At 58.8% G+C, this 21,868-nt stretch overlaps 2 protein-coding genes across 3 annotated transcripts; both read left to right on the forward strand.

The window, feature by feature from the left end:
- Window positions 1–1,626: 1,626 nt before the first annotated feature.
- Window positions 1,627–14,204, forward strand: CSRP1 (cysteine and glycine rich protein 1). Its single transcript, XM_058856058.1, has 6 exons — window positions 1,627–1,784; window positions 6,694–6,806; window positions 10,911–11,079; window positions 11,478–11,604; window positions 13,315–13,408; window positions 13,688–14,204. Exons 2-6 carry the CDS (start codon window positions 6,695–6,697, stop codon window positions 13,762–13,764), a joined length of 579 nt encoding a protein of 192 aa, XP_058712041.1. The 5' UTR covers window positions 1,627–1,784; window position 6,694; the 3' UTR covers window positions 13,765–14,204.
- A 5,066-nt stretch (window positions 14,205–19,270) lies between these two features.
- PHLDA3 (pleckstrin homology like domain family A member 3) lies at window positions 19,271–21,718 on the forward strand. Of its 2 annotated transcripts, none has more exons than XM_058855979.1 (2): window positions 19,271–20,243; window positions 20,575–21,718. In XM_058855979.1, exons 1-2 carry the CDS (start codon window positions 19,892–19,894, stop codon window positions 20,727–20,729), a joined length of 507 nt encoding a protein of 168 aa, XP_058711962.1. In that variant the 5' UTR covers window positions 19,271–19,891; the 3' UTR covers window positions 20,730–21,718. The 2 variants fall into 2 exon arrangements, with proteins under 2 accessions (XP_058711962.1, XP_058711963.1); XM_058855980.1 differs by having other exon boundaries at window positions 19,290–20,243; window positions 20,608–21,718.
- The last annotated feature ends 150 nt before the right edge of the window (window positions 21,719–21,868 follow it).

A 21,868-nucleotide genomic window follows, 5' to 3' on the forward strand; every position in this document is an offset into this window, starting at 1 on the left:
TGGAATCTTCTTGGAATCTTCCAGGGCACCAAAAATGCCTAAGAAAGGGAAGATCTTTTCCCTGTCCAGTGCCACCTGGTTCCTGTCCCTGTGTGGGGTTTGCTGGGACTGGGGAAGGTGTCCCACTCCCCTCCCTGCCTTCCTCCACAGGCAGAGGGGAAGTGCCAGAGGGGGACAGATCCAAGGCACTGTTTCCCAAGGGGATGGAGAGTTTGTACCCCAGCAAGCTGCAAATCAGGCAAGGATGAGCACGTGAGGGGACACACAAACTCCAGCTGGGATGTCCTGTGGGGTCCTGCTGGGGCTTTGAGCAGCGAGCAGATGGAGCATTCATTGTGGGGCCAGGCTGCAGGGCCTACACATGGATCACCCTCAGCCTTTCAAGGTGTAAACAGCATCCCCTGGAGCCTTGGAATTGTTTGTCACAAGGTCCTGGGCCTGCCTGGGTTCCTGTGCTGCCCTGGCATAGAAACACACAGCAAAAAGGGAAAAGGAGCTTTGCAGCCCTGCAGCCACACTTTCTGTAGGCTGCTCTGTGAATGTCTGGGCTCAGAGGAACACGTGTGAGGGTACACACGGTGTGTGGGACATCAGGGGAGGGCAGCAGTGTCTCTGCTTCTGCACTGCTTTGGCCTCTTCACTTCTCAGAGCTCTCCCTTCAAAGGGAGCCACACTCCCACCTGTTCTCCAGCTCTGCTGGGAGTGTTTTCCCAACACCTCTGCAGAATTTCTATGCAGTTTGGAGCTGTGCATATTTCTCCCTGCCTCTGTCTGCACCCAGAACAGCACTGTTGTGATGGGTTCCCATGGGAGTCATTGCCAGAGTTTCTCCTCACTCCCCTGCTCTGCAATTTGTTATGAGAGATTCCTAATCCCAACCTGGGTTGGGTTGGAAGGGACCTCAAAGCCCATCTTGTCTCACCCCTGCCATGGGTAGGGACACCTTCCAGTACCCCAAGTTACTCCAAGCCCTGTCCTACCTGGCCTTGGACACTTGCAGGGATGGGGCAGCCACAATTGCTCTGGGACCCTGTACCAGTGCTTCCCCACCCATATTGTACAGCAATTCTTGCTGAAGTAATATAAACTCCTTTTTATCCGTGGAAAAGCTGCAGTAAGGACTCCCTGGAGCCTCCTCTTTTCCAGGTGAACAGCCCCAGCTCTCCCAGCCTGGCTCCAGAGCAGAGAGGCTCCAGCAGCTCCATGTCCTTCCTGTGCTGGGAGCCCAGGGCTGGAGGCAGCTCTGCAGGTGGGGTCTGACCTGAGTGGGGCACAGGGGCAGAATCCCCCCTGCCCTGCTGCCCATGCTGGGGGATCAGCCCAGCACACAGTGCGGGGTTCTGGGCTGCCAGAGCACATGGCCGGGGCACACTGAGCTTCTCATCCTCCAACACCCCCAAGTCCTTCCCCAGGGCTGCTCTCTGTCCATTCTCCAATCTTGCAACGTCTCTTCATTTAGAGGAAAACGTTCGGCAGAACAAAATACCGACCGAAACATCTGGGAGGCGGCCCCGCCGCCTGGGAAGCAGCCTGGGGCTTTTCGGGCCCCCGAGGGTCCTTCCCCTGTCGGGCCGGGAGGCTCCGGGCGCTGTGGAGGCCGTGCCGCCCCCCGGCAGCGCCGTGACATCAGTGCCGCGCCCTGCCCGGCCGGCGACAAAAGCAGCGAGCAGCCGCCGGCCCCAGCGCGGCTCCCGACAGCGGCAGCGGCACCGAGCCCCTCAGCGAGCCCAGCGCCGGTACCGAGCCCGGAACTGACACCGACACCGTCCCCGGCCCGGCCGCAGGTGGGTGCGGGGCGGAGGCGGCCGCCGGGTCCCGCCGAGCGCAGCGGAGCTGTCTCCCCTCCCGTGCCCGGGGCTGGCTCCGTTCCTCTCCCCATCCCTCTCTCCATCCCCCGAGGATCCCCAGCCGGGCCGCAGCGGGGGAGATGCGGGGCTGGGGTGGGCACGGCGGCCGCGGAGCCCTGAGGGAGCGCCCGGGCCCGAGCAGCGCGCGGGACGCGGAAGCCAAAACTTCTGCATCAAATCGGCTGAACTCAGATGAATCTTTGATCAGATCGATCTAAACTCATTTCCAGGGAGCCCGAGGCGGCTCAGCGGTGGGCTCAGGTCAGTTCCCAGAGGAAATCTGCACTGCTGTGCACCAGGCTGGGCACAGGGTCGAGCACAGCCCCAGGTGCTGCTTTCCAGCCCTCGGAGCCCTCAGCCCGTGGGACGGCGTTGAGGCACCAAGTCCCTGTGTCAGCTCTGCTGTCTCCCTGCGTGAGAAGGGGACAGTGCTAAAATAGTGTGAGGCTGGCTTTGGGTGCTGCTCTCCTGGCTCTAGAGCTTGGGGAAGGGTGAGAGGAGAAGCCCTGCAAGGAGCAAGCTCCCTGCTGTATCCCTGGGAGCTGGTTCCTCTCTGCTCTGCCCATGTCTCATGTCTCTGGGTCCTTCTTGCTTCAGATTTCTGCCCATTTTATGGCCATGCCGGCTGCTCTCTAAACTGGAAGGTACTACTCAGACCCCAGGGCTTGGGAGTCCTGCTGTTTGACTCTTCCCTTTGCCAGGGCATGAATTAATTCTTCCTGGACTGCTGTGAACATGCTTAGGAGTGAATTTTGTGCAGCACTGATGGTGCTCTTCTGTCATCCACTTGTTTTAATGCTCTCATTGGGAAAAAGAAGAACTTGTTATATGGGTCAGTGTGAGTCTGCTCTTCCTCAGTGATCTCCAAACACAAAATGATTGCTCTGCAGTTAATTACTGTAGAATTTTAGTAGGACACAGACACGGGAAGGTTTTCAAGCTATTGCTGGAAAGGTTGGATGGTTGAGCTGACGTCCTGGTGGCTGCAGGGATGTTCCTTGAAGTGTGACAGGGTAGGACCTGCCCTGAGTGCTCCCATGGCCATGGAGCTGCATCCACACAGCCACAGGTGCTGCTCCAGCTCCAGCTGCTCTCAGGAGGGCAGCGTGGAGGGTGTCAGCTTTGGGGGAATGACAGGAACACACTGAGCTTTTAACCCACTCAGAAAAGAGGATGACGGTGTTCCTGCTTCCTGATGGCTGCATCAGCTCACTGTTTCCCCTCACAGCCCCGTGTCTGTCCCAGAGCACCAGTACATACTGGTTCCATACTGGTTTATGCCTGGTTGTTCAGTGTAACTTACACTGCCTCCCAGACTGGTGCAACACAGCACCTCTGAAACGTACATGAGTCTGAACCCAGATTTCATAGACAGGTTTGGGTTGGAAGGGACCTCGAAGGTTACCCAGTGCCACCCCCTGCCATAGGCACCTTCCACTATCTCAGCTTGCTCCAAGCTTCATCCAAGCTGGTCTGTTCAGGAGAGCTGGACTGCTGCAACATCAGACTCTGGAACTGGGGTTGATCTCCAGCAAGTGTCAGCCTTGGGTGGTTCTGAACAAGCTTCCCAGTGCAGCTGCTGCTAAAGGATCTTGGTTTTGGGGGCCTCTTCCCTTATCTGTAGTGGATGATGGAGTGGCTCCAGGGCCAGGCCCTGCTTGGCACTGAGAGTGGTGTTTGTAGGGCTCTGGATATGTTTGCTGGGAGCTGTGGAGCTGCAGGAGGAAGGAGAATAATCTTGTTTTCTTGGCAGCCCTGGGTGTCTGTCCTGCTTGTCTATGCTCAGTGAGGTCATTGGCTGCAGGACTGTCCCCTCCTGTTCCTTATTTTGCATGGGGCCCAGAGTGACTTGGAGAAGAATGACTGTGGTCACCAAGTGTTGCAATTGGGCAAAATATGCAAAGTATTCTGAAAATAATGCTGAAAGGATTGCAAACACTGACATATCATAAAGTGGCTATTACTTGGGAAACTGGGAGGATAAATCTGTCTGGATTGCAGTTGTGAGGACTTTACTGGTCAGATCCAGGTACCCAGAGCAGGGTTTTCCTATTCCTTTATTTTGCTGATGATGCCAGCCTATAGCACAAGTTTGGTCTCTGCATGGCCTGCTGTGCCCACAGCATGTGAGGGGTGTGTTGTGGACTAACAGGGAATTCTCAGCAATTTAAATCTTATCTCAGGCTTTCCCGTGCCCAGCTGTGAGCCCTCACATGGATCCCCAGGACAAACTAATTTCCATGGTCTCTCCCCTCAGAAAATCCATGCTGGCGTGTGCCAGAAGGTTTTGCTGGGATGTGGCTTTGCTGGGGCTGTGTTTGTGCTTCATGGTGAGAACCAGGCTCAAATCACCTGGCATTATTTAAACTGACTGGAGGCACTTGCAGCCTTCCCATGGTGGATTGAGGAAAATCAGCAGCAAAGGGGCTTGGACTCCTCTTGTGGTGAATATCAGGTGAGCTTCACCCAGAAGCAGTTTTTGTCCTCCTTTAGGCTTCCAGGCAGCTCAAGGAGAGGTGTCCCCACTGCTAAGCTCTTAGTTTGGGCAGGGTAGCCCTGATGTTCAGGACAAACAAAGCCTCTTCCTTCACTGCTGCTGCTCTGAGGGGAACAAAATGTGCTGTGGAGGCAAAGGGGAGCAGCTGGTCCCAAACCATGGGGTGCACTTGTGGATGCCCTGGCTCTGGAGCAGGGAGGGCTGGCAAGAGGCTGCCCCCAAAACTAGGGCTGGGAATCCCAGGGATGGGGTCTGCCAGCTGTTGGTGGTGGGAATGGGATGGGAGACCTAGAAAAACTGTAGCCAGTGATGTGTCATTCCTGATGACACTGGGATCTGACACGGGGGCTAAAGGGGATGGTGGGCTCCTACGCCATGTGGGACTCAGGGCTGGCAGGGGGTGGTGCTGGATGTTTCTGCCCTCCAAGGAAACTCCTGAACCACCAGGTCAAGCCCTCCTCCTGATCCAGGGGAAAAAACAGGCTCTGGAGAGAAACAGCCTGTGTCCTTTTAAGGCAATCCAAAGGCTGGGACTGGAAGAACCAGGCTGAAAAGGAGGGATTTGGCACGGTTGGGAAGCCCAACCTTCTGGGCCTTTGGAAAAGAGACTTCCCAGCTGCTGTGACCACACCCCAAACACAGCACCCCGGGAGCCAGCACAGCCTCTCCAGCCCCTGCTCCTGGCACCTTCCACTTCTCTGTCTGTCTGTCTGTCCTGCACTGAGACCCTTTAGGCATCTGGGAGCAGTGGCCAGAATAGAGTGGGGTCAGCAAGTCAGTTCTGACCCCTGCTCTGGTAACCAGGCAATTTCAGTTGCCCTTTTCCTGACAAAAAGAGATCTCTACTTCCCCATGACCTGAGAGGTGCAGGGATCTTGCTGTGCCTGTGAGCCCTTCATGATCCCCCATCTGTTTGATGTTTGTACAACCCCTCACCTCCCCAGCTGAGAGCCCAGGGATGGGGCTTCAGCTGCAAGAGGTGACCCAGGACCTGCAGCAAGAAGGGGGGCTCCAAGGCTTCTGGTGTGCCCTGGCAGACCCAGGTCCCTTCCTCATTTCCACACAGCTCAGGGAGGTGATGAGATCCTATACACATGGTGGGCTGGCAAATCTTGTACTCTGAAAATGGGGTTTGGTTTTGGGGACACTGTCCTGCTGCTTTAGCTGTTCAGGGGTCAGGAAGCACATGGTGACTATGGCCTGTCCCCAGATGGGAGCAGGATGGGGAATTAGAGAGGTGTTGATGGAAAGAGGCCCCTGGAGACCTCTCAAGCTGCAGCTTGTGCCTATTGACCTTGCTTGTATCATTGGGCCCTTCCAAAGGGTGTTTTATTGTCTTTGTAGCAGCCCCAGGTTGCTGTTTGATCCTCCTTAGCTTCCTCTTGGTCACACTCAATCAGCCTGGTTCCCTCAGCATCTCCTTGCAGGACTTTGTTGTGTGAATGTCTTGAGGTTTATGTTGACCTGGTCTTCACAAGTGTCAAGGCCCCTCTGGGCTGAAGCTCTGCTGCTTGTGTAAGCAAGTCAGAGTATTTTGGGGTTATCTGCAAATCTAGGGGTCTCTTGATGGTGTCTCATCAGACACAGATCAGGAAAGAGAAGAGAAATAGAAGCATTTGTAGCCTGCTGAGGAGCTGGATGGTGGCTTAGGGTGGTGCTCAGGTCTTTGCCCTGCACTGTCTTGATTTCAGATTCTCCAGGCTCTGTGACTCTGCCTGCAGTCCTGGAGGAGACTGAGATACTGGAGTGCAGGGAGTGCCTGGGAGGGGTTGGCCAGGCAAGGCAGGAGAGCTGTTGGTGCTGTGGGACCAGAGCCTGGGGTTTGGTGGTGTCAGGGGTCAGCTCCTGCCCTCAGGGCAGCCCTGACTGTCCCCTGCCCTGCAGTGGCTGAGATGGAAGAGTTGGTCAGGGGGAAGAAGCTGGAACTGTGTCTGGGGGTGTGGCAGCTGTCACTCCAGCACCAAGGCTCAGTCACAGTGACTGGGCCATGGCATGGGCTGACAGGAGGGCTGTGACCTCAGGAGGTGCCTGGGTCACTCTGTGAGCGCTGTCTCCCAGCATTGTGCTGCTTCCTGCCTTTCCTGGCACTGACACGAGCTGAGAGGTCTCACAGCTCCAGGACAGGGATTTCTGCTGCTCCTGGCAGACAGGACCAGGGGTCCCTGGCAGTCAGCTGGCACTGCTGGGTCCCTGAGTTCTGCTGATTCTGCTCATTGCCAGCCCTGCAGTCTGTGCACCCTGCAAACGCTGTGGGTGCTCTCTGAACATGTGGGAAAGCTGCTGGAGCTCCTGTGGCTGCTCCATCCCAGCCCCACAGAGCCCTGTTCCTGACTCTGCTTTCCCGTGCAGGATGCCAAACTGGGGAGGAGGAAAGAAGTGTGGGGTGTGCCAGAAGGCCGTGTACTTCGCTGAGGAGGTGCAGTGTGAAGGCAACAGCTTCCACAAGTCCTGCTTCTTGTGCAGTGAGTACCTCCTCTTCCCCTGACCCCCTCTCTGCTTCCTGGGCTCCTCAGGATCTCCCCAATCCCCCCAGCATGGCAGGTACACGGATCATCCCAGGACACGTGGGTTGTCCAAGCTGTCGGGGCTGACCTCAGCCAGCAGCCATGCAAAGTCTTAGTCCATTCCTAGTCCAGGGAAAGGCCAGGCTGGGTCCTCTGCTCTGTGTCCAGGTGTTAAGGACTGGAGCATGAGACAGGAGCAGTGGTGGCAGGAGGGGCACATCCCGTGCAATGCTCAGAGGTGGGGCTGGCTTTAACCTTCTCAGTGCCTTTGCCACACTAAAAGGTCCTTGAGCCTGGGGAACTGGCACGGAATCTCCTCATGTCTGAGGGGATGATGGGAAGGAGATGTGGTCCCCTCCTGGCCCTTGTGCTGATGGAAAGCCTCCTGAGATGTGCTGGAGCATCACCCCCAGCCTGTCTGCAGATCCACTGTTGCTAAGGGTGTCTCTGGTGTATGTTTAGACACAAGTGTCACCTCCAGGGAGGGGCAGCAGAACAGGATCTGGCTGCAAGTGATCCAGTGTTGAGCTCCCTTCCTCTGCCCCCTCTGCAGGATCCTACAAATACTGCTGGAATCCTGCTGCAAGTCCCCAGACACCCTTCCCTGCCTTTGGGGATCCCAAGCTGGTGCAGTTGCAGTGCTGAGAGCAGCTTCTTCAACCTGTGGCATCCAGAGGGGCTGCAGTACATTTGAGTCAAAAGATAAGCAGGGTCCTCAGCCTGTGTGGTACTGTGTGTCCCTGGAGACCGTGATGTATCAGAACCCATGATTCTCCTGTGCCTGCAGGAGATGGGGCTTGGAGCAACCTGGTCTAGTGAAGGGTAGGACAAGATGAGTTTTAAGGTCCCTTCCTACCCAAACCTCTCTGGAATTCTGTGGACAGGAGCACACACGTTGTCTGCTGATGGCTCCTTGAGATGTTGCATCTGCCACAGAGTAGCAGAAGTGCATCTCCAGGGTGGCCTTGCAGCAGGGCCCCACTGAGGTTTAATGTTTCCTCAGCTGATCCCAGTGTCCTGGTCCCAGTCTCACCATCCCATCACAGCAGGGAGCACAGCTGGGATCTTTTCCAGAGGGGCAGCAGGCAGAGTGGAATCTGAAAACAGGCACTTTCTGGAACTGAAACTCCAGTGACCCTGACACTGTGTCCACCTAGCCTGGCTGCTGGATACTTCTTGTCCAGCCTGCCTGGGACACAGCAGGTACAGCTGGATCCAGATGAAGGAAAGGAAGGCTGTGTCTATGCTCTCTGCAGAGTGGAGGGTGGCCAGCATGGCTGGGAGCTCCCATTTGTGGGAGTTTCCAGGCTGCAAACTTGCTTTGGCTGGTAGGGCTCAGCAGGGGAGTTTAGAGGCTTTTCCTGGGCAGGACAAGGGTGACAGGCTGGGTGTGAATGGCAGCTGCTCTGCAGAAGGAAATCCTGGCTGTTCTGTGGCCTCAGATAAGGAGGGTGGGGTATGTTTCCCTCACCTCTTGTGCACACAGCTGGTTTGCCAGGGAAAACTGCTGCCATGGGATGCTGGCACCCAGAGAGAAGGGCAGGCCTCCAGGAACCACAAAATGAGGCTAAAGCGTTGCTTCCAGGTGGGAATGCACGGCCAGAGCGGGGAAGAAGGTCCCCTGTGTGTGTTCATGGAAGCAGGTGCCCACAGGGTGGTCCTGGGCTCAGGGCTGCTGTTCCTGTGCTTTGCAGACATTTGTTCTGCCACTCCAGTGTGCCCAGCAGCTCTGTCCTGGCTGGGGCTCCCCAGCTCAGGCTGTGGCTCATGTGCCAGCCCACTCTGCTGCCCACTGTTCCCAGTCTGTGCCACGGGCTGTGGGTGGTGCTCCTGAGCTCCTGCATTCCCAGCCTGTTCCCTAGTGCTGCATTTGGGCCCCATCAAGGAACTTGAAACCATTATCTTTAGGGGAGAATAACAAACACTTCAACCAGATCTGCCAAAAACATCATCTAAAAGGAGCCAAGCCTACCACAGTGCATTAGAGCTCAGGGAGCAACTTGGTGATTGACTCCTGGCCATGATCCAGCTGCCTGGGTAGTGCAGCAGAAATGAGCTGGAATGAGCCCCTTGGCCTTGGAAAGCAGAGGCAGCTCTTGTCTAATTTTTTGTGGAGCAGCTCAGCTGCTCTTAGAAAAACAAAGGGTCCTTAACTCCACGAGTGCAGTGCACTGGAATTTCTGCAATGCACAAATGCGGGGGCTGGGTAAAAAATTTTGTGTTGCCTCTCAAAGCTCTGTGAGTACAGATGAGGGACTGTGAAAGCTTGGGCTGGAGCTCCAAATCCATCCAGATGGCACTGAGAGCATTCACTGCTACCCAGGGACAAAGCTCACTGATAAAGGCCTTTGAAATGCCAGTGAAAGCAGCCAAATTCCTTCCTGATGCTCTGCCTGGGCAGTGTCACTCCAGGGCAATGCAGAGACCCCAGCAGCAATCCAGGAGCTTGGCAGCTTTGGAACCAGTTACCAGCTCTGGTCTCTCCCAGCTGGGATCTGTTCTCCATCCCCAGCTCCTGCTGTGGTGGGAGGTGTAGCTGGGACAGAACTCTGCCAGAGCCTCCTTAGATGGCAGGAGATGCTTCCCTTTTCTCCTCCTTGTCCCAGCAGAGGCACACGAGGTTCTCCTGGCTGTATTTAGTCATGGAAGGGCAGCCTTCTGCTCCAAGGGGAGAACTCTGCTCTGTTTGCATTCCTGTGATATTGGGAAAGGCCAAGAAACTGCTCTGCTGGCCAAGAAGCTGCTGGAAACCTCAACATTAAAGGCGTGGAAAGCAAAACAGGGGAAGCTGCGTGGCAGCTGCAGCCGGATCTGTTTGGGGCTGGCTGCCAGCGCTGCAGCCTCTCCCCTGGGAGCTGGGATCCTGCACGGGGCACCTGAACACGGGACATCACCTGGACTTTGAGTGCTGGTGGCCTCCTGCTGGCTGGGCAGAGTGTGTCAGGAAGGGACATGGCAGCTGTGAGCAGAGCTGGGACAGGAGCTGGTACTTCCAGGACCTTAAGGGGCTTTATAAAAGAGAGGTAGAGTGACTTTTTGCACAAGCAGATAATGACAGGGCAAGGGGAGATGTTTTTAAACTGAAAGAGGAGCAATCTAGATTAGATATAAGGGAGAAAGTTAGATTAGATATAAGGAAGTAATTTTTTACTCAGAGGGTGGTGGGGCATTGCTTTCCAGAGAAGCTGTGGTTGCTCCATCCTTGGAAGTGTTCAAGACCAGGCTGGACAGGGCTTGGAGTAACCTGGGATTAGTGGAAGGTGTCCATGGCAGAGAGCTGGAATCAGATAATTTGAATTGAAGGTGCCTTCCAACCCAAACCAGTCTGTGATTCTATAAAAACCTAAAAATCAGGGGAAGGCTGGAGCCCAGCACCAAGCTCAAGCTCTAGGTGGGCTCAGCAGGGTCCCTGAGCCTGGCTGCCATCTTCTCCTGTTCCATCTTACATTTGACTCCCAGGGCTCAAACACCCAGCTGAGTTTGTGTTCCTCACTTGAGACCCCCCATGCACACCCCCAGACTGGGGCAGGACCAGGGCTGAGGGGACACGTGAGCCTTTTGAGCTCTGGAGAGGTGACTGTGCCCTCTGCAGTGCCTCAAGTGTGGTGATGGCCACAGGGCTGCTCTTGGATGACTCTTGGTCCATCCAAACACCAGGAAAAGCTCCTTTGCTCACATTTCTTTTCCCCAAGTTCTTCCTGCTGTGGATTTGCGAGGCCAGGGCATCCATCCCCAGGCTTGAGAATCCTGCAGTGATTATTAGGGAGAATTCACCCCCATGGTTTAAGTGCAGCTGCAGGAGAGCAGCACCCAGGGGGTTAAGAGAGCTTTCCTTCCCTTGGTATCACTGTTGGCTTTGGTGGTTGCTTCCTTTTAAAGCCAGACACTGCTCTTGTTGTGATCCTTATCTGCCCTGGTTTGCATGTGCTCCCTGCAGCTGGATCCTGGCGAGGATTTCCCTGCTCCTTGAAAGCTGTGCTGTCCCTGTGAGGGCTTGTTTTCCCCACTAATTAGTGAGTTCTGGCAGAGCAGGCTGATACCACACCCTCCCCTCTGTTCTAGTGGTCTGTAAGAAGAATTTGGACAGCACCACTGTGGCCGTGCATGGTGAGGAGATCTACTGCAAGTCCTGCTATGGGAAGAAGTACGGCCCCAAGGGCTACGGCTACGGGCAAGGAGCAGGGACCCTGAGCACTGACAAGGGCGAGTCCCTGGGAATCAAATATGAAGAGTGAGTTTGAGCCTTGTTTTGGAGCCACTCCGGGGCTGTGGGCACCTTCTCCCCACAGCTGTCCTGTGGTGCGTGGCTGTGCAGCCTGTGCTGAGCTCCCAGCAGTGTCTGTGGGCTGCCTGGCCCCTCTGCCCCACCAGGGAATCCCACTGAGCCCTGTTTGGTGGCTGGGATGGGATGGGATGGGATGGGATGGGATGGGATGGGATGGGACATGTCCCCATTGCCTGAGCACGCTGCCCACCCCCTCACAGCACACAGCCCTCGGGCTGAACTTTCCACGGGGCTCGACACATTGTTCCTGAAGCTCCCTTATAAACTGGGCTGGGATTTGGGATCCCGTAGTTCTTCCCTGCTCCATCTTGCATCCCTGATCATGAGCTGCCTGCCACCCACAGGGGCCAGCCCCACCGACCCCCCAACCCCAACGCAGCCAGGATGGCCCAGATGGTGGGAGGAGCTGACGGGTGTCCCCGCTGTGGCCAGGCCGTGTACGCGGCCGAGAAGGTGATCGGAGCTGGCAAGGTAAGAGGGGATGGTGGGCAGGGGGTGCTGCATGGCAGGGCCACTGTCACAGAGGATCTGGACCTGCCCTCAGCCAGCCCAGGGCTTGGCCATGTTCACCTGGCACCGAAAGGAGATCTTGGCTTGTCTGGAAACCAGATTGTCCAGGCTGTCACAGACTTGTAGATGGGGGAGAAATACATTTTATGTGAAATATTTACAGCCCTGCTCAGCAGAGGCCACAGTGGACATCCTGCTGTGGATGTGCTGAGAGGGTGAGCAGTGACATGTGCCATGGCCAGTGTCACTGTTAAAGTACATCCTTCTCCTCTCTGTGCCACAGGCTGGGGTGCTGCTGTGGCCAGGATTTGGGACAGGCAATGAATTCCAGTGGTCAGCATTGCCCACAGGCTGGCCAGGGTGTTGGAGCTGTGGTGAATGTTCTGGGGCTGTTCTGGTGCTGGCTCAGCTCAGGGTTTGAAGGTCACTGTCACAGTCCTGGTGACCCTGTGCCAAGGTCATCCCTTCACCAGGGTTCTTTGCACCCTGAGCTGTGACCTGGTCCTGGCCCAGCTCCTCTGTAAGGCCTGGGGACCCCTCCTGCCCTGCCAGCCCTGGGACCCCAGGTGACGTCCCTGCCTGGGGCTGCCCTACCCACGAGGTCAGGCACATGCAGAGCTTGTCAGGAACACCAGGCCAGGCTGCTTGGCTTTGTGCCGTGGGGACAGGGTGGCCATGCTGGGACAGCCTCACCAGTCACCAGGTGTCACTCCCTGACCTGGCTGGGCTCTGTCCTCTCAGGGCTTTGTGCTTGTTCTGCATCCCCAGAACAAGGAAAGGGAACAACAGAAAGGGCCCCTCAGCATCCTTTCCCCCCAGCTGGCTTGTGATGAACATGCTGAGGATCAGCCCAGGGTCAGAAGCTGAATTTATCCTTAAAACCATGATCTGGGCTTCCTGGTCGGCTTCTGGCCCTAGTGTTTAAAGGGAACCAAAGTTGATGAAGCAATTACATTAAAGTAGGCCCAGAGAGGATTCCAGAGCATGTATTTCATGTGCTAATGTTTGCTGGATGACTCCATCCAATACCTCCTCCTCCAGCCCCCAAATTTCGCATTTTCTTCCTAAAAAGGTTTCATGTTTCCCAAGTGTTTGTTTAAATTCCTCGGTGAGCAGCTCAGGCTACTTAAGGTCTGCCTGAACACTGTGAGCTCATTTATCTCCAGGGGACTGCTGGAACCATGGGGGGTTATTTTTAAACACTGCCTGGTTTTGGCATTTTTCCTCTCTGTTTGCTGCCTTCCTTGGAGCTGTGGTTGTGTGGGGCAGTTGTCCCATCCCTGCTGCCACCCCAGCCCAATATCCAGCAGCCCTGGGTCTCAGCTGGACAATGTGGGGGATTTATCTTGCTGGTTAAGTGAGGACAGTCCCCAAAGAGGGGGGGGATTGCTCCTTACAAATTATTGTAGAAATTACTACACAAATGACTTCTAAGAGTGTGGGCAAAAGGTCTCCAGAACCAGATCAGCACAGGAGCAGTGACCACACCTGGTGTTTCCTCTCTGTATTTTCCCAGTGGGGCTGGGAGTGCTTTCCAGGGAAAAGCTTTCATTCCATTCAGAGCTCTTGGTTGGCTCCTTTGGATCAGAAACAGAACAGGGAGCCTGGTTGGTAGCAGAGCCTGGCTGCCCTGTCCCTGGGGTCTGACCAGGCTTTGCTCCTGTCCCGCAGTCCTGGCACAAGTCCTGCTTCCGCTGTGCCAAGTGTGGCAAAAGCCTGGAGTCCACCACGCTGGCAGACAAAGATGGGGAGATCTACTGCAAAGGTGAGCCCCACCTTCCCTGCTGGCTTGTCCTGGGCTCTGAGGGGTGGGGGTGAAGACCCCTGTGCAGGGTGCAGGGTAGAGTTTGGGGAAGGGGTGGCCCAGCTGCTTTTGGGGACTGACTGTGCCAGCCACAAAGCTGGAGAATTTCCTGCTGAGCCAGGGCCTCCCTGTTTGCCCAGCAAATCTGGCAAACCTTGCCCTGTCCAGGCAGGGTGTGCCCCCTGGGGAGGACCTGCTCCTGTGCCAGCCTCACCTGTGTCTCCCTTCCATCCTCTGCAGGTTGTTACGCCAAGAACTTCGGTCCCAAGGGCTTTGGCTTTGGGCAGGGCGCCGGGGCACTGATCCACTCACAGTGAGCTCCAGGGCTGGGCCCTGCACTCGCCCGGGGCTCGTCCCACGCTGCCCACCCGCCCCACGCCGCAGTGAGTGCCCCAGTGTCACCCCCAGCCACCGCTGCTTCACAGCACCAGCCCCTCCCGCCCTGCCCCGGCGCTCCCCGGAGCCGGGGGGGTCCCAGCATCGTCCCTGTGGGGTTCTGCTGGGGCGGGGGGCAAAGAGAGGCCGCTCCCTCCCACTGCAGCGAGGCCCCCGTGCCCAAGTCCTGCTCCGCGTTGCCTGTCCCGCCGGCCGCGTGCTCAGCCGTGACACCGAGCAAGCAATAAAACATCAGAGACATCAAAGCTCAGCCAGGCCTGGCCCCAGCACTTACTCCTGTCTGGGGCTGAGGATGGCACAGGGTGCACAGAGCTGGGGAGGAGTTTGCAGTCCTGGCTTGTAATAAAATCCCAATGGCAGGGATGTGTTGGTGCGGTTTGACACAGCCCAGCTGTGGCCAGCTGAGCTCTGCAGCTCGGCTGGGATGGGCTCCCCCTCTGCTCCCACCAAGAATCAGCATGGAATAGTTTGGATTGGAGGAGACCTTAAAGCTCATCTTGTTCTACCTTCCACTAGCCCAGGTTACTCCAAGCCCTGTCGTTGAACACTTCCAGGGATGGGGATAACTATTCCAAAAGCAGATGGTGCTGGGAGGCCAGGGACAGCCCTTCTGGGGTGTGTTGGTAGCACCACATGTGTGCTTGCCCTCTCAAAACCCCTATCAGTGCTTTCAGGTGGCACCTCTCCAAGCAGGCTGCCCAGCAGTGCCAAGTAATTAACAGCTTTTCACCTACTCCCTGCTTTTTTAGCAGCTTGTGGATCATTAAACCTCCAGTTTGGCAGCTGCCCAGGTTTAAATTGGTTTTCATCTAAACTCTTCACTCCCTTTCTGTGATTCTCCTGTTGGACCGGTGGGACAGACTCAGATCAGCCCCACTGCAGCTCAGAGTTAGGGACTCCACAGGGAATTGAGTTCTGGGGTTTCTAAAGTTACAAACATTGTGGTTGAGAAAATGAGCTGGGGAGTGTTCTGAGAAGCACAGCAGAGGCAGAAATCCCTTTTTGGGGCAGGACTTGGGCTCGTTTATCAACTTAAGTGCTTTCTCCAGTTCATCACACCCTCAGTTTTACATGGTGTTTTTGAAGTGGGGATGGGGAGTTAAGTCTTTGCCATCTCCAAAATTCACCCCCTCTAGACTGTAGCAGGATTCACACAGCTCTGGGCTGTGTGGTGGCTGGGATGAGGGGTCTGCTGGCACTTGGTGTGGGGGGCAGACAGCCCAGGCTCCGCTAGGGTTGGGAGCTGCAGCACAGAGGGCTCAGGTGCCACCCTGCTGTGGAGACCCAAACCTGCCTCCCCTGGCAGAGGCCCTGCTTCTCCCCCACAGAGATGTGTGCTGGGGGTTCTGGAAGCTCCTGCAGGGATGGAGGGCTCAGGAAGCCACTGCCTTCTCTGTGAGCGTGCAGGGGATGCTGTGCTGCTCCTGTGACATCTCAGCTGGATGTGCTCCAGATGGGATCATGCCCAGGTAGTGCTGGGTGGTCAATAAAGCTACAATGAGTCTTTATTTAGCCCCTTCCTGCAGCTGTAGAGATTGTCAGAGAGGGGAGGAACAGGAGCCATTCTGCTCTGGAGCCAGACTGGGAAGGGTGGGGATGTCACTTGGAGAAAGCTCCAGGGACACCTCAGAGCCCCTTCCAGGGCCTAAAGGGGCTCCAGGAGAGCTGGAGAAGAGCTTTGGACAAGGGCCTGGAGAGAGAGGACAAGGGGGAATGGCTTCCCACTGCCAGAGGGCAGGGATAGATGGGATATTGGGAAGGAATTCTTCCCTGTGAGGGTGCTGAGGCCCTGGCACAGGGTGCCCAGAGAAGCTGTGGCTGCCCCTGCATCCCTGGAAGTGTCCAAGGCCAGGTTGGGCAGGGCTTGGAGCAGTCTGAGCTAGTGGAAGATGTCCTTGCCCATGGCAGGGGCTGGAACAGGATTGTAAACCTTTCAACCCAAAGCAGTCTGTAGTTCTATGAAGTACTGACATTTCACATGTGATGGACACCAGAGAGGCCAATTCTGCTGGAGGCATAGTCAAAGCCAGGAGAAAATGCTGGATTTGGGTTTCAGAGGGCCACAGAAAGATGTTGGTTAGAAGGGACCAGGGTCAGGTTGATCAGAGCATTTGGTGTCCACTCGGGTACAGGAGCTCTCTAAGGATGGAGGTCCCAGCACTGTGGGTCCTGTCACAGCATTGTGACAGCCACACAACTCTTGAAAGGGTTGTTTCATCACTGAAAGGGTGATCAGGGCCTGGCACAGCTGCCCAGGGCAGTAGTGGAGTCACCATCCCTGGGGGTGTTCAGAAGACCTGTGGATGTGGCACGTGGGGAAATGGGTTAGTGGTGAACAGTGCTGGGGGAGTGCTTGGGACTGATGATCCTGGCACCTGGGAGGGCTTTTCCAACATTAATGATGCTGTGAATCCCTGATTCTCCTCTTGTGCCCCTGTGCCTGGTGTCTCGTGTCCTTTTGCCAGGTAGGGCCATGTCTCTGTTCTCCACAGCCCTTCTCTAGACCATGGAAAACTGAAGTTCAGCCTCCCCAAGTCCTCTTTTCTCCTGCCTGGTGGGTCTTTGCTGAACTCCCAGCCCCAAAGGTCTCAGGTAGACCATGGCCCAGGACAGGGACCATGCCCTGAGGGTTTGCCCTGGGTGCCACACACCTGCTGACTGGTCACTCAGTGGCTTAGGGGGTGACAGAGACCACCATGGGGACACCAGGATGGGATTATGGGGGCTGCACATCTCGACAGAGCCATGAGGAGGGCTGGAGGAGGTGGTGGGACATGGCCCAGGAGGAGCAGCGTGGGACTAGAGGTGCTTTGTGGGCGTTTCCTGCCCGAGTTGCAGTGGGACAGCTCCGACCATCTGCTACCCTCTGCTGATCAGCGAGCACAGCAGGGCCCAGCCAGATGTGTCTGCTCTCCTGTGTCCAGGTGTTGTCCAGCTTCCCCTGGAGGCAGCAGAGCTGTGGGGTGCCCAGCAGCTCCCACCTCTCGGGGGCTGCAGCCTGGGAAAGGGGCTGTGGCACCCAAACCTGTCCCCTGAAGGGACAAACCAGGGGCTGACTCGTGGCCAAGCACCCTGGAGCCTGGAGGTGATGGCACCACTTGAGGGGTCAGACTGGAGCCTCCGAGCCCCGTGGCCAGCAGGGCTGTGAGAGGGGATGTCACCCTGTCACCGAGCTCTGTGGGGATGTCACCTCGGGGCAGGGCTGAGCCTGGCAGCGCTGTGACCTTCCCCAAGGGGCCTGTGGGGATGGGATGAGCCCACGGAGCAGAGCCCTCAGCTCGCCCACAGCCTGGCACAGCGAGTCCTGCTGGCTTTGCTGCAGGGCAGGAGCTGCCCTGTGCCCCCCGGGCAGCCTGGCACGATGAGACCCCTGCCTGGTGTGTCTGGGAATGGGCAGCTGGGGACATGGGAGTGGAGAAGGACATTGCCAAACTCCTTCACACACACAGGGCTGCGGGACCATCACCTTTCCTCGGTGCCTGGAGAAGCAGTGAGCACAGAGAGCAGGGGGGGTCTCAGGCAGGGCTTGGCAGCCCTTGGCTCTCCCCCGGGCTGTGAGGATGGAGCTGGAGCTGGATGGTGATCCAGAGCTGCCCACGGACATCCCAGCTTACCAAAACTACAACCCCCGAGCTCCCCGAGCTCCCAGGGCTCAGCATCCCTGGAGCTGAGCGCTACCCGCGCGTGGGAAAACAGCCTTGGTGGGGGAACCCACACATTTGCTGTGCTCCTTCTGAAGTGCTGGGGTGCTCCGGGTGACCTGCGGGGCCGCCTGACGTCAGGAGCCGGCTCTCCCGGGACAGCCGGGATCTCTGCCAGCGTGCCGAGCTTGGCCCCAGGGAGCACCAACCAGTTCCTGGCTCCGCCAGCCGCCCTGCCCTCTTAATGAGAGATAATGAGCTGCATCTCATCAGCGCTGCAGACTTGCCCCCTGGCCACGGCGGCTGCCGGCAAAGCCCCCGGCAGGGACCGGGAGTGCTGAAGGGGCTGGGGCAGGAGGGACCCCGGCCGGGGGTCGGGCTCTGTGAGCAGGGTGGGCTCTGGGACAGCGGCTGGGAGCATTGCTGATCCAGCCCCCGTCTGTGACCCCGGCACATTCCCGGGGGGATTTCTTCCCATTGCAGACCCCACCTGGGTGAAGGACCCACACACTCCCGTTTGCAGGGGCACATTCAGCTGCCCGGCCACCTGTGACCGTCCCCGGCCCTGGCAGCCCACGGCCAGCACAAGCCCCCGGCTGTGCCCTCCGCAGCCGGGCCCGGCCCGGGGAAGCCCTCGGTGCCAGGCGCTGGCACAGGAACAGACGGGCTGGAAAGGAGCCGGTGTTTGGCTGCCGGGGAGGGAGGATCAGGCAGGACCGGGCTGCGCTGCCCCGGCCCCGCTCCACGGCTCCTTCCCCCCGTACAGCTCACACCAACTGGGGGATTCTGTTTCTTGCTGGGACTTCAGATCCCCGCCCGGGGCTTTGAGGGGTGGGAGCTCTGTGTGCTGAGGGATGGCCCAGCACCCTTGGGGAGGCGGGTGGCTGGAAGGGATTGTCCCCATTGCTGTTGTCTGTTCTCTGCTTTTGTCTCCCCTCCTGGGCTGCTCCCCAGAGCCGCTGCCCGGCTGGTGCTGCACACACAGCCTGCTGTCCCAGCTGCCACTGCACCCCAGGAGCCTTTGCCCTGGCACTACAGCCCGTTTTGCCTTCTTGGCTGGCACCGTAACCTCCACCCCCCTAGCCCGGTGGCACTGCACTCTGTACCCCTGCCTGGTGGCATTTTACACAGAGCCCTCTGCCCAGTCGGCCCTGTGCCCCACAGCTCACTGTGCCCCACAACTCACTGTGCCCCACAGCCCTGCACCCCATAGCCCTGTGCCCGTGGGGCTGCACCCCCAACAGCTGGTGCTGCACCCCCCAGAGCTGCTCTTGCACCTCCAACATCTGTCCCTGCACCCCCCAGAGCTGCTCTTGCACCTCCAACATCTGTCCCTGCACCCTGGGCTATTGTGCACAAGTCCCCGAGCCCTGCCCCATCCCACCCCCTGCACCCCTGCCATGCATCCCACACCCTGCACCCCCATCCCACACCCTGCACCCCTGCCATGCATCCCACACCCTGCACCCCTGCCATGCATCCCACACCCTGCACCTCTGCCATGCATCCCACCCCCTGCACCCCTGCCATGCATCCCACACCCTGCACTCCTGCCATGCATCCCACACCCTGCACCCCCATCCCACACCCTGCACCCCTGCCATGCAGCCCCATCCCACCCCCTGCACCCCTGCCATGCATCCCACACCCTGCACCCCTGCCATGCATCCCACACCCTGCACTCCTGCCATGCACCCCACACCCTGCACCCCTGCCATGCATCCCACACCCTGCACTCCTGCCATGCACCCCACACCCTGCACCCCTGCCATGCATCCCACACCCTGCACCCCTGCCATGCATCCCACACCCTGCACCCCCATCCCACACCCTGCACCCCTGCCATGCATCCCACACCCTGCACCCCTGCCATGCATCCCACACCCTGCACCCCCATCCCACACCCTGCACCTCTGCCATGCAGCCCCATCCCACACCCTGCCTGTTCACACGGAGACCCTGAGGCAACGCCTGCCCTCGGGCACCCCAAAAGCTCCTCCCGGGTGAAGCGGGGCTGCGCCGGGCCTGGCCGGGCTTCGCCTGGGCGTGAAGGGAGCCGGGGCGCAGGAGGGGCCAGGCGAGGCGGCAGGAATGCGAGTGGGAGAGCGGCCGGGCAAGTAGCGACAGCTCCCGGGATCGCGGATCCCACACGCGGCTCGGGCGGGGAGCGGAGCCCCGGCTCGGGGCTGGCGGCCGGGATGGGGCTCCGCACGGCTCGGCCCCTCTGAGAGCCCGAGGGGAGTCCCGGGGGCGGCACGGCAGCCCCAGCCCCAGCCCCAGCCCCAGCCCCGGCCCCGGCCCCGGGGGGAGCTCGGCTCCGGAGCGGAGCGGCTGCGGTTCCCCCGCGGGTGATGCCCGGCCCGGCCCGCACGAGGTGCTGAGGATCCCGGGGGGCCGAGGAGCAGCGATGACCCCCGAGAAGGTGCTGAGGGAGGGGGTGCTGGAGAAGCGGAGCGGGGGGCTGCTGCAGCTCTGGAAGAAGAAGCGGTGCCTGCTGACGGAGAAGGGGCTGCAGCTCTTCGAGCCCAAGGGCTCGCGGCGCAAGGAGCTGAGCTTCGCCCGCATGAAGGCCGTGGAGTGCGTGGAGTGGAAGGAGCGGCACATTTACTTCACGGTGGTGATGGACGACAGCCTCGAGATCGACTTTCGCTGTGCCCAGGAGGACCCAGGCTGGAACGCCGAGATCACCATGGGGCTGGTGCGCTTCAAGAACCAGCAGGCGATGCAGGAGGTGCGCGCCCGGCACAGCTGCAGAGCAGGTACCGGAGCCACCCCGGCTCGGGGAGCAGAGCCAGCCCTGGATGAGGTCCCTGGCCACAGGTTCCCGTTCCTGAGTGGTTTGGGGAATCACCAAGGGGGTCCCATGGCCCGGGGGGGGTCTGCAGGTTGATGTTCCCGTGTCCCCCTGCACCGGCTGGGGTGCACCATAGGTTTCATCTCTGTATCCCTCTGTGTCTCTCTGTATGACAGGGACTTTCTAACACCCTCCCTCTGTCTGGGATGGCCTGAGGGACCCTTTGCCATCTTGCACGTGGGATGGGGTGGGGATGGTGTTTGGCCCCAGCCCCCTCAAGACACCGCATGTCCCAGCTCCCACAGGTGACAGGAGCCTTCTCTCTGCAGTGGTGCAGCTGGACACAGCCCCGGGGGCACAGCCCAGGGAATCGCAGCTTCCCAGGAGTCGGATGGAGATGGCCCTCGGCTCGGCAGGTGCTGGGGAGAACGGGATCCCTGCGGGCAAGTGAGGTCACCGCTGTGCAGCCCGGGGACCAGGACAGGCTGGCGCTGGCGCTGGCTCTCCCCGTGCCGGGGCAGGACAGAGGCACCGCAGGAGCTGGGCTGGCACAGCCACCTCCCCTTGGCACAGCAAGGGACACGGGCAGAGCCAGACGAGGCAGAAGGTGACATCCCTGCCTGGGGCCCCAGCACCCTTCATTCATTCGGCTGACATGTGCAGGATGTCGGTGCACTGGTGGGGACCCCAGGCCTCTCCTGCAGGACAGGGGATGGATGAGGCTGTGCCCGAAGGATCCGTGGCACAGGGAGTTCTGCCTGAGCGACAGTGACACGGGGACAGATGGATGTGGCCGGGTCCCAGATTTAAAAAGGGACTGGAGATCTGCTGCTGCAGCAGGGACCCCTCAGCAGGGCACTGAACCTGGCATGGTGTCACAGCCGTGCTGCTGGACATTGTCTCACCCTGGGATGTCCTTGGGCTGTTGGGGAATGCTGGGGACCTCAATTCCCTGTACCAAAAGTGTCCCTAAACAGGACTTTCAGCCTCTTAGCCTGATGTTGTTTTGATTTGTGGGACCCCACAGGGCACAGGAGTACACAAATCCTGAGCAGAGCTTTGCCAGTCACGACCCCTAAACCAGCATCCCCCAGTCAGGCTCCAAAGCCCCCCACTGGCACCCCGAGGCTCCCTCGTCACGGCTCCCGCTGTGGCCGTGTCCGCAGGGGTTCCCAGGGTGTTGTGTGTGCCGGTGAGCGGGAGCAGCGCTGTGGCTCTGCAGCAGGGGAGGGATGGCCCTGCCCCGACAGGCAGCGCCCGGAGCCAGCAGCGCAAGGCGGAGCCTGAGCCCAGCCCGGGGCCGGAGGCGCTGCGGATCCTGCCGGAGATTTCCCGGCCGCGTGGGAATCACGGTGTCCTCATGTCCCGGGCGGCGGCAGCCAGGCCCAGCCTGCACCCCAGCCTGCACCCAGCCCTGCATCCCATCCTGCACCCCAGCCTGCACCCCATCCTGCAACCCATCCTGCACCCCATCCTGCATCCCAGCCTGCATCCCATCCTGCATCCCATCCTGCACCCCAGCCTGCACCCCAGCCTGCATCCTATCCTGCACCCCATCCTGCATCCCATCCTGCACCCCATCCTGCACCC

This window comes from Poecile atricapillus, chromosome 23 (genome assembly GCF_030490865.1).
Source record: "Poecile atricapillus isolate bPoeAtr1 chromosome 23, bPoeAtr1.hap1, whole genome shotgun sequence".
Lineage (NCBI taxonomy): Eukaryota > Metazoa > Chordata > Aves > Passeriformes > Paridae > Poecile > Poecile atricapillus.

Coding starts and splice junctions, on each gene's coding strand:
- PHLDA3 (XM_058855979.1), top strand. CDS start 19,892: ATGACCCCCGAGAAGGTGCTGAGGGAGGGGGTGCTGGAGAAGCGGAGC. Junction 20,244..20,574: donor CCGGCACAGCTGCAGAGCAG/GTACCGGAGCCA, acceptor CGCATGTCCCAG/CTCCCACAGGTGACAGGAGC.
- CSRP1 (XM_058856058.1), top strand. CDS start 6,695: ATGCCAAACTGGGGAGGAGGAAAGAAGTGTGGGGTGTGCCAGAAGGCC. Junction 11,605..13,314: donor AGGTGATCGGAGCTGGCAAG/GTAAGAGGGGAT, acceptor CCTGTCCCGCAG/TCCTGGCACAAGTCCTGCTT. Junction 13,409..13,687: donor TGGGGAGATCTACTGCAAAG/GTGAGCCCCACC, acceptor CATCCTCTGCAG/GTTGTTACGCCAAGAACTTC.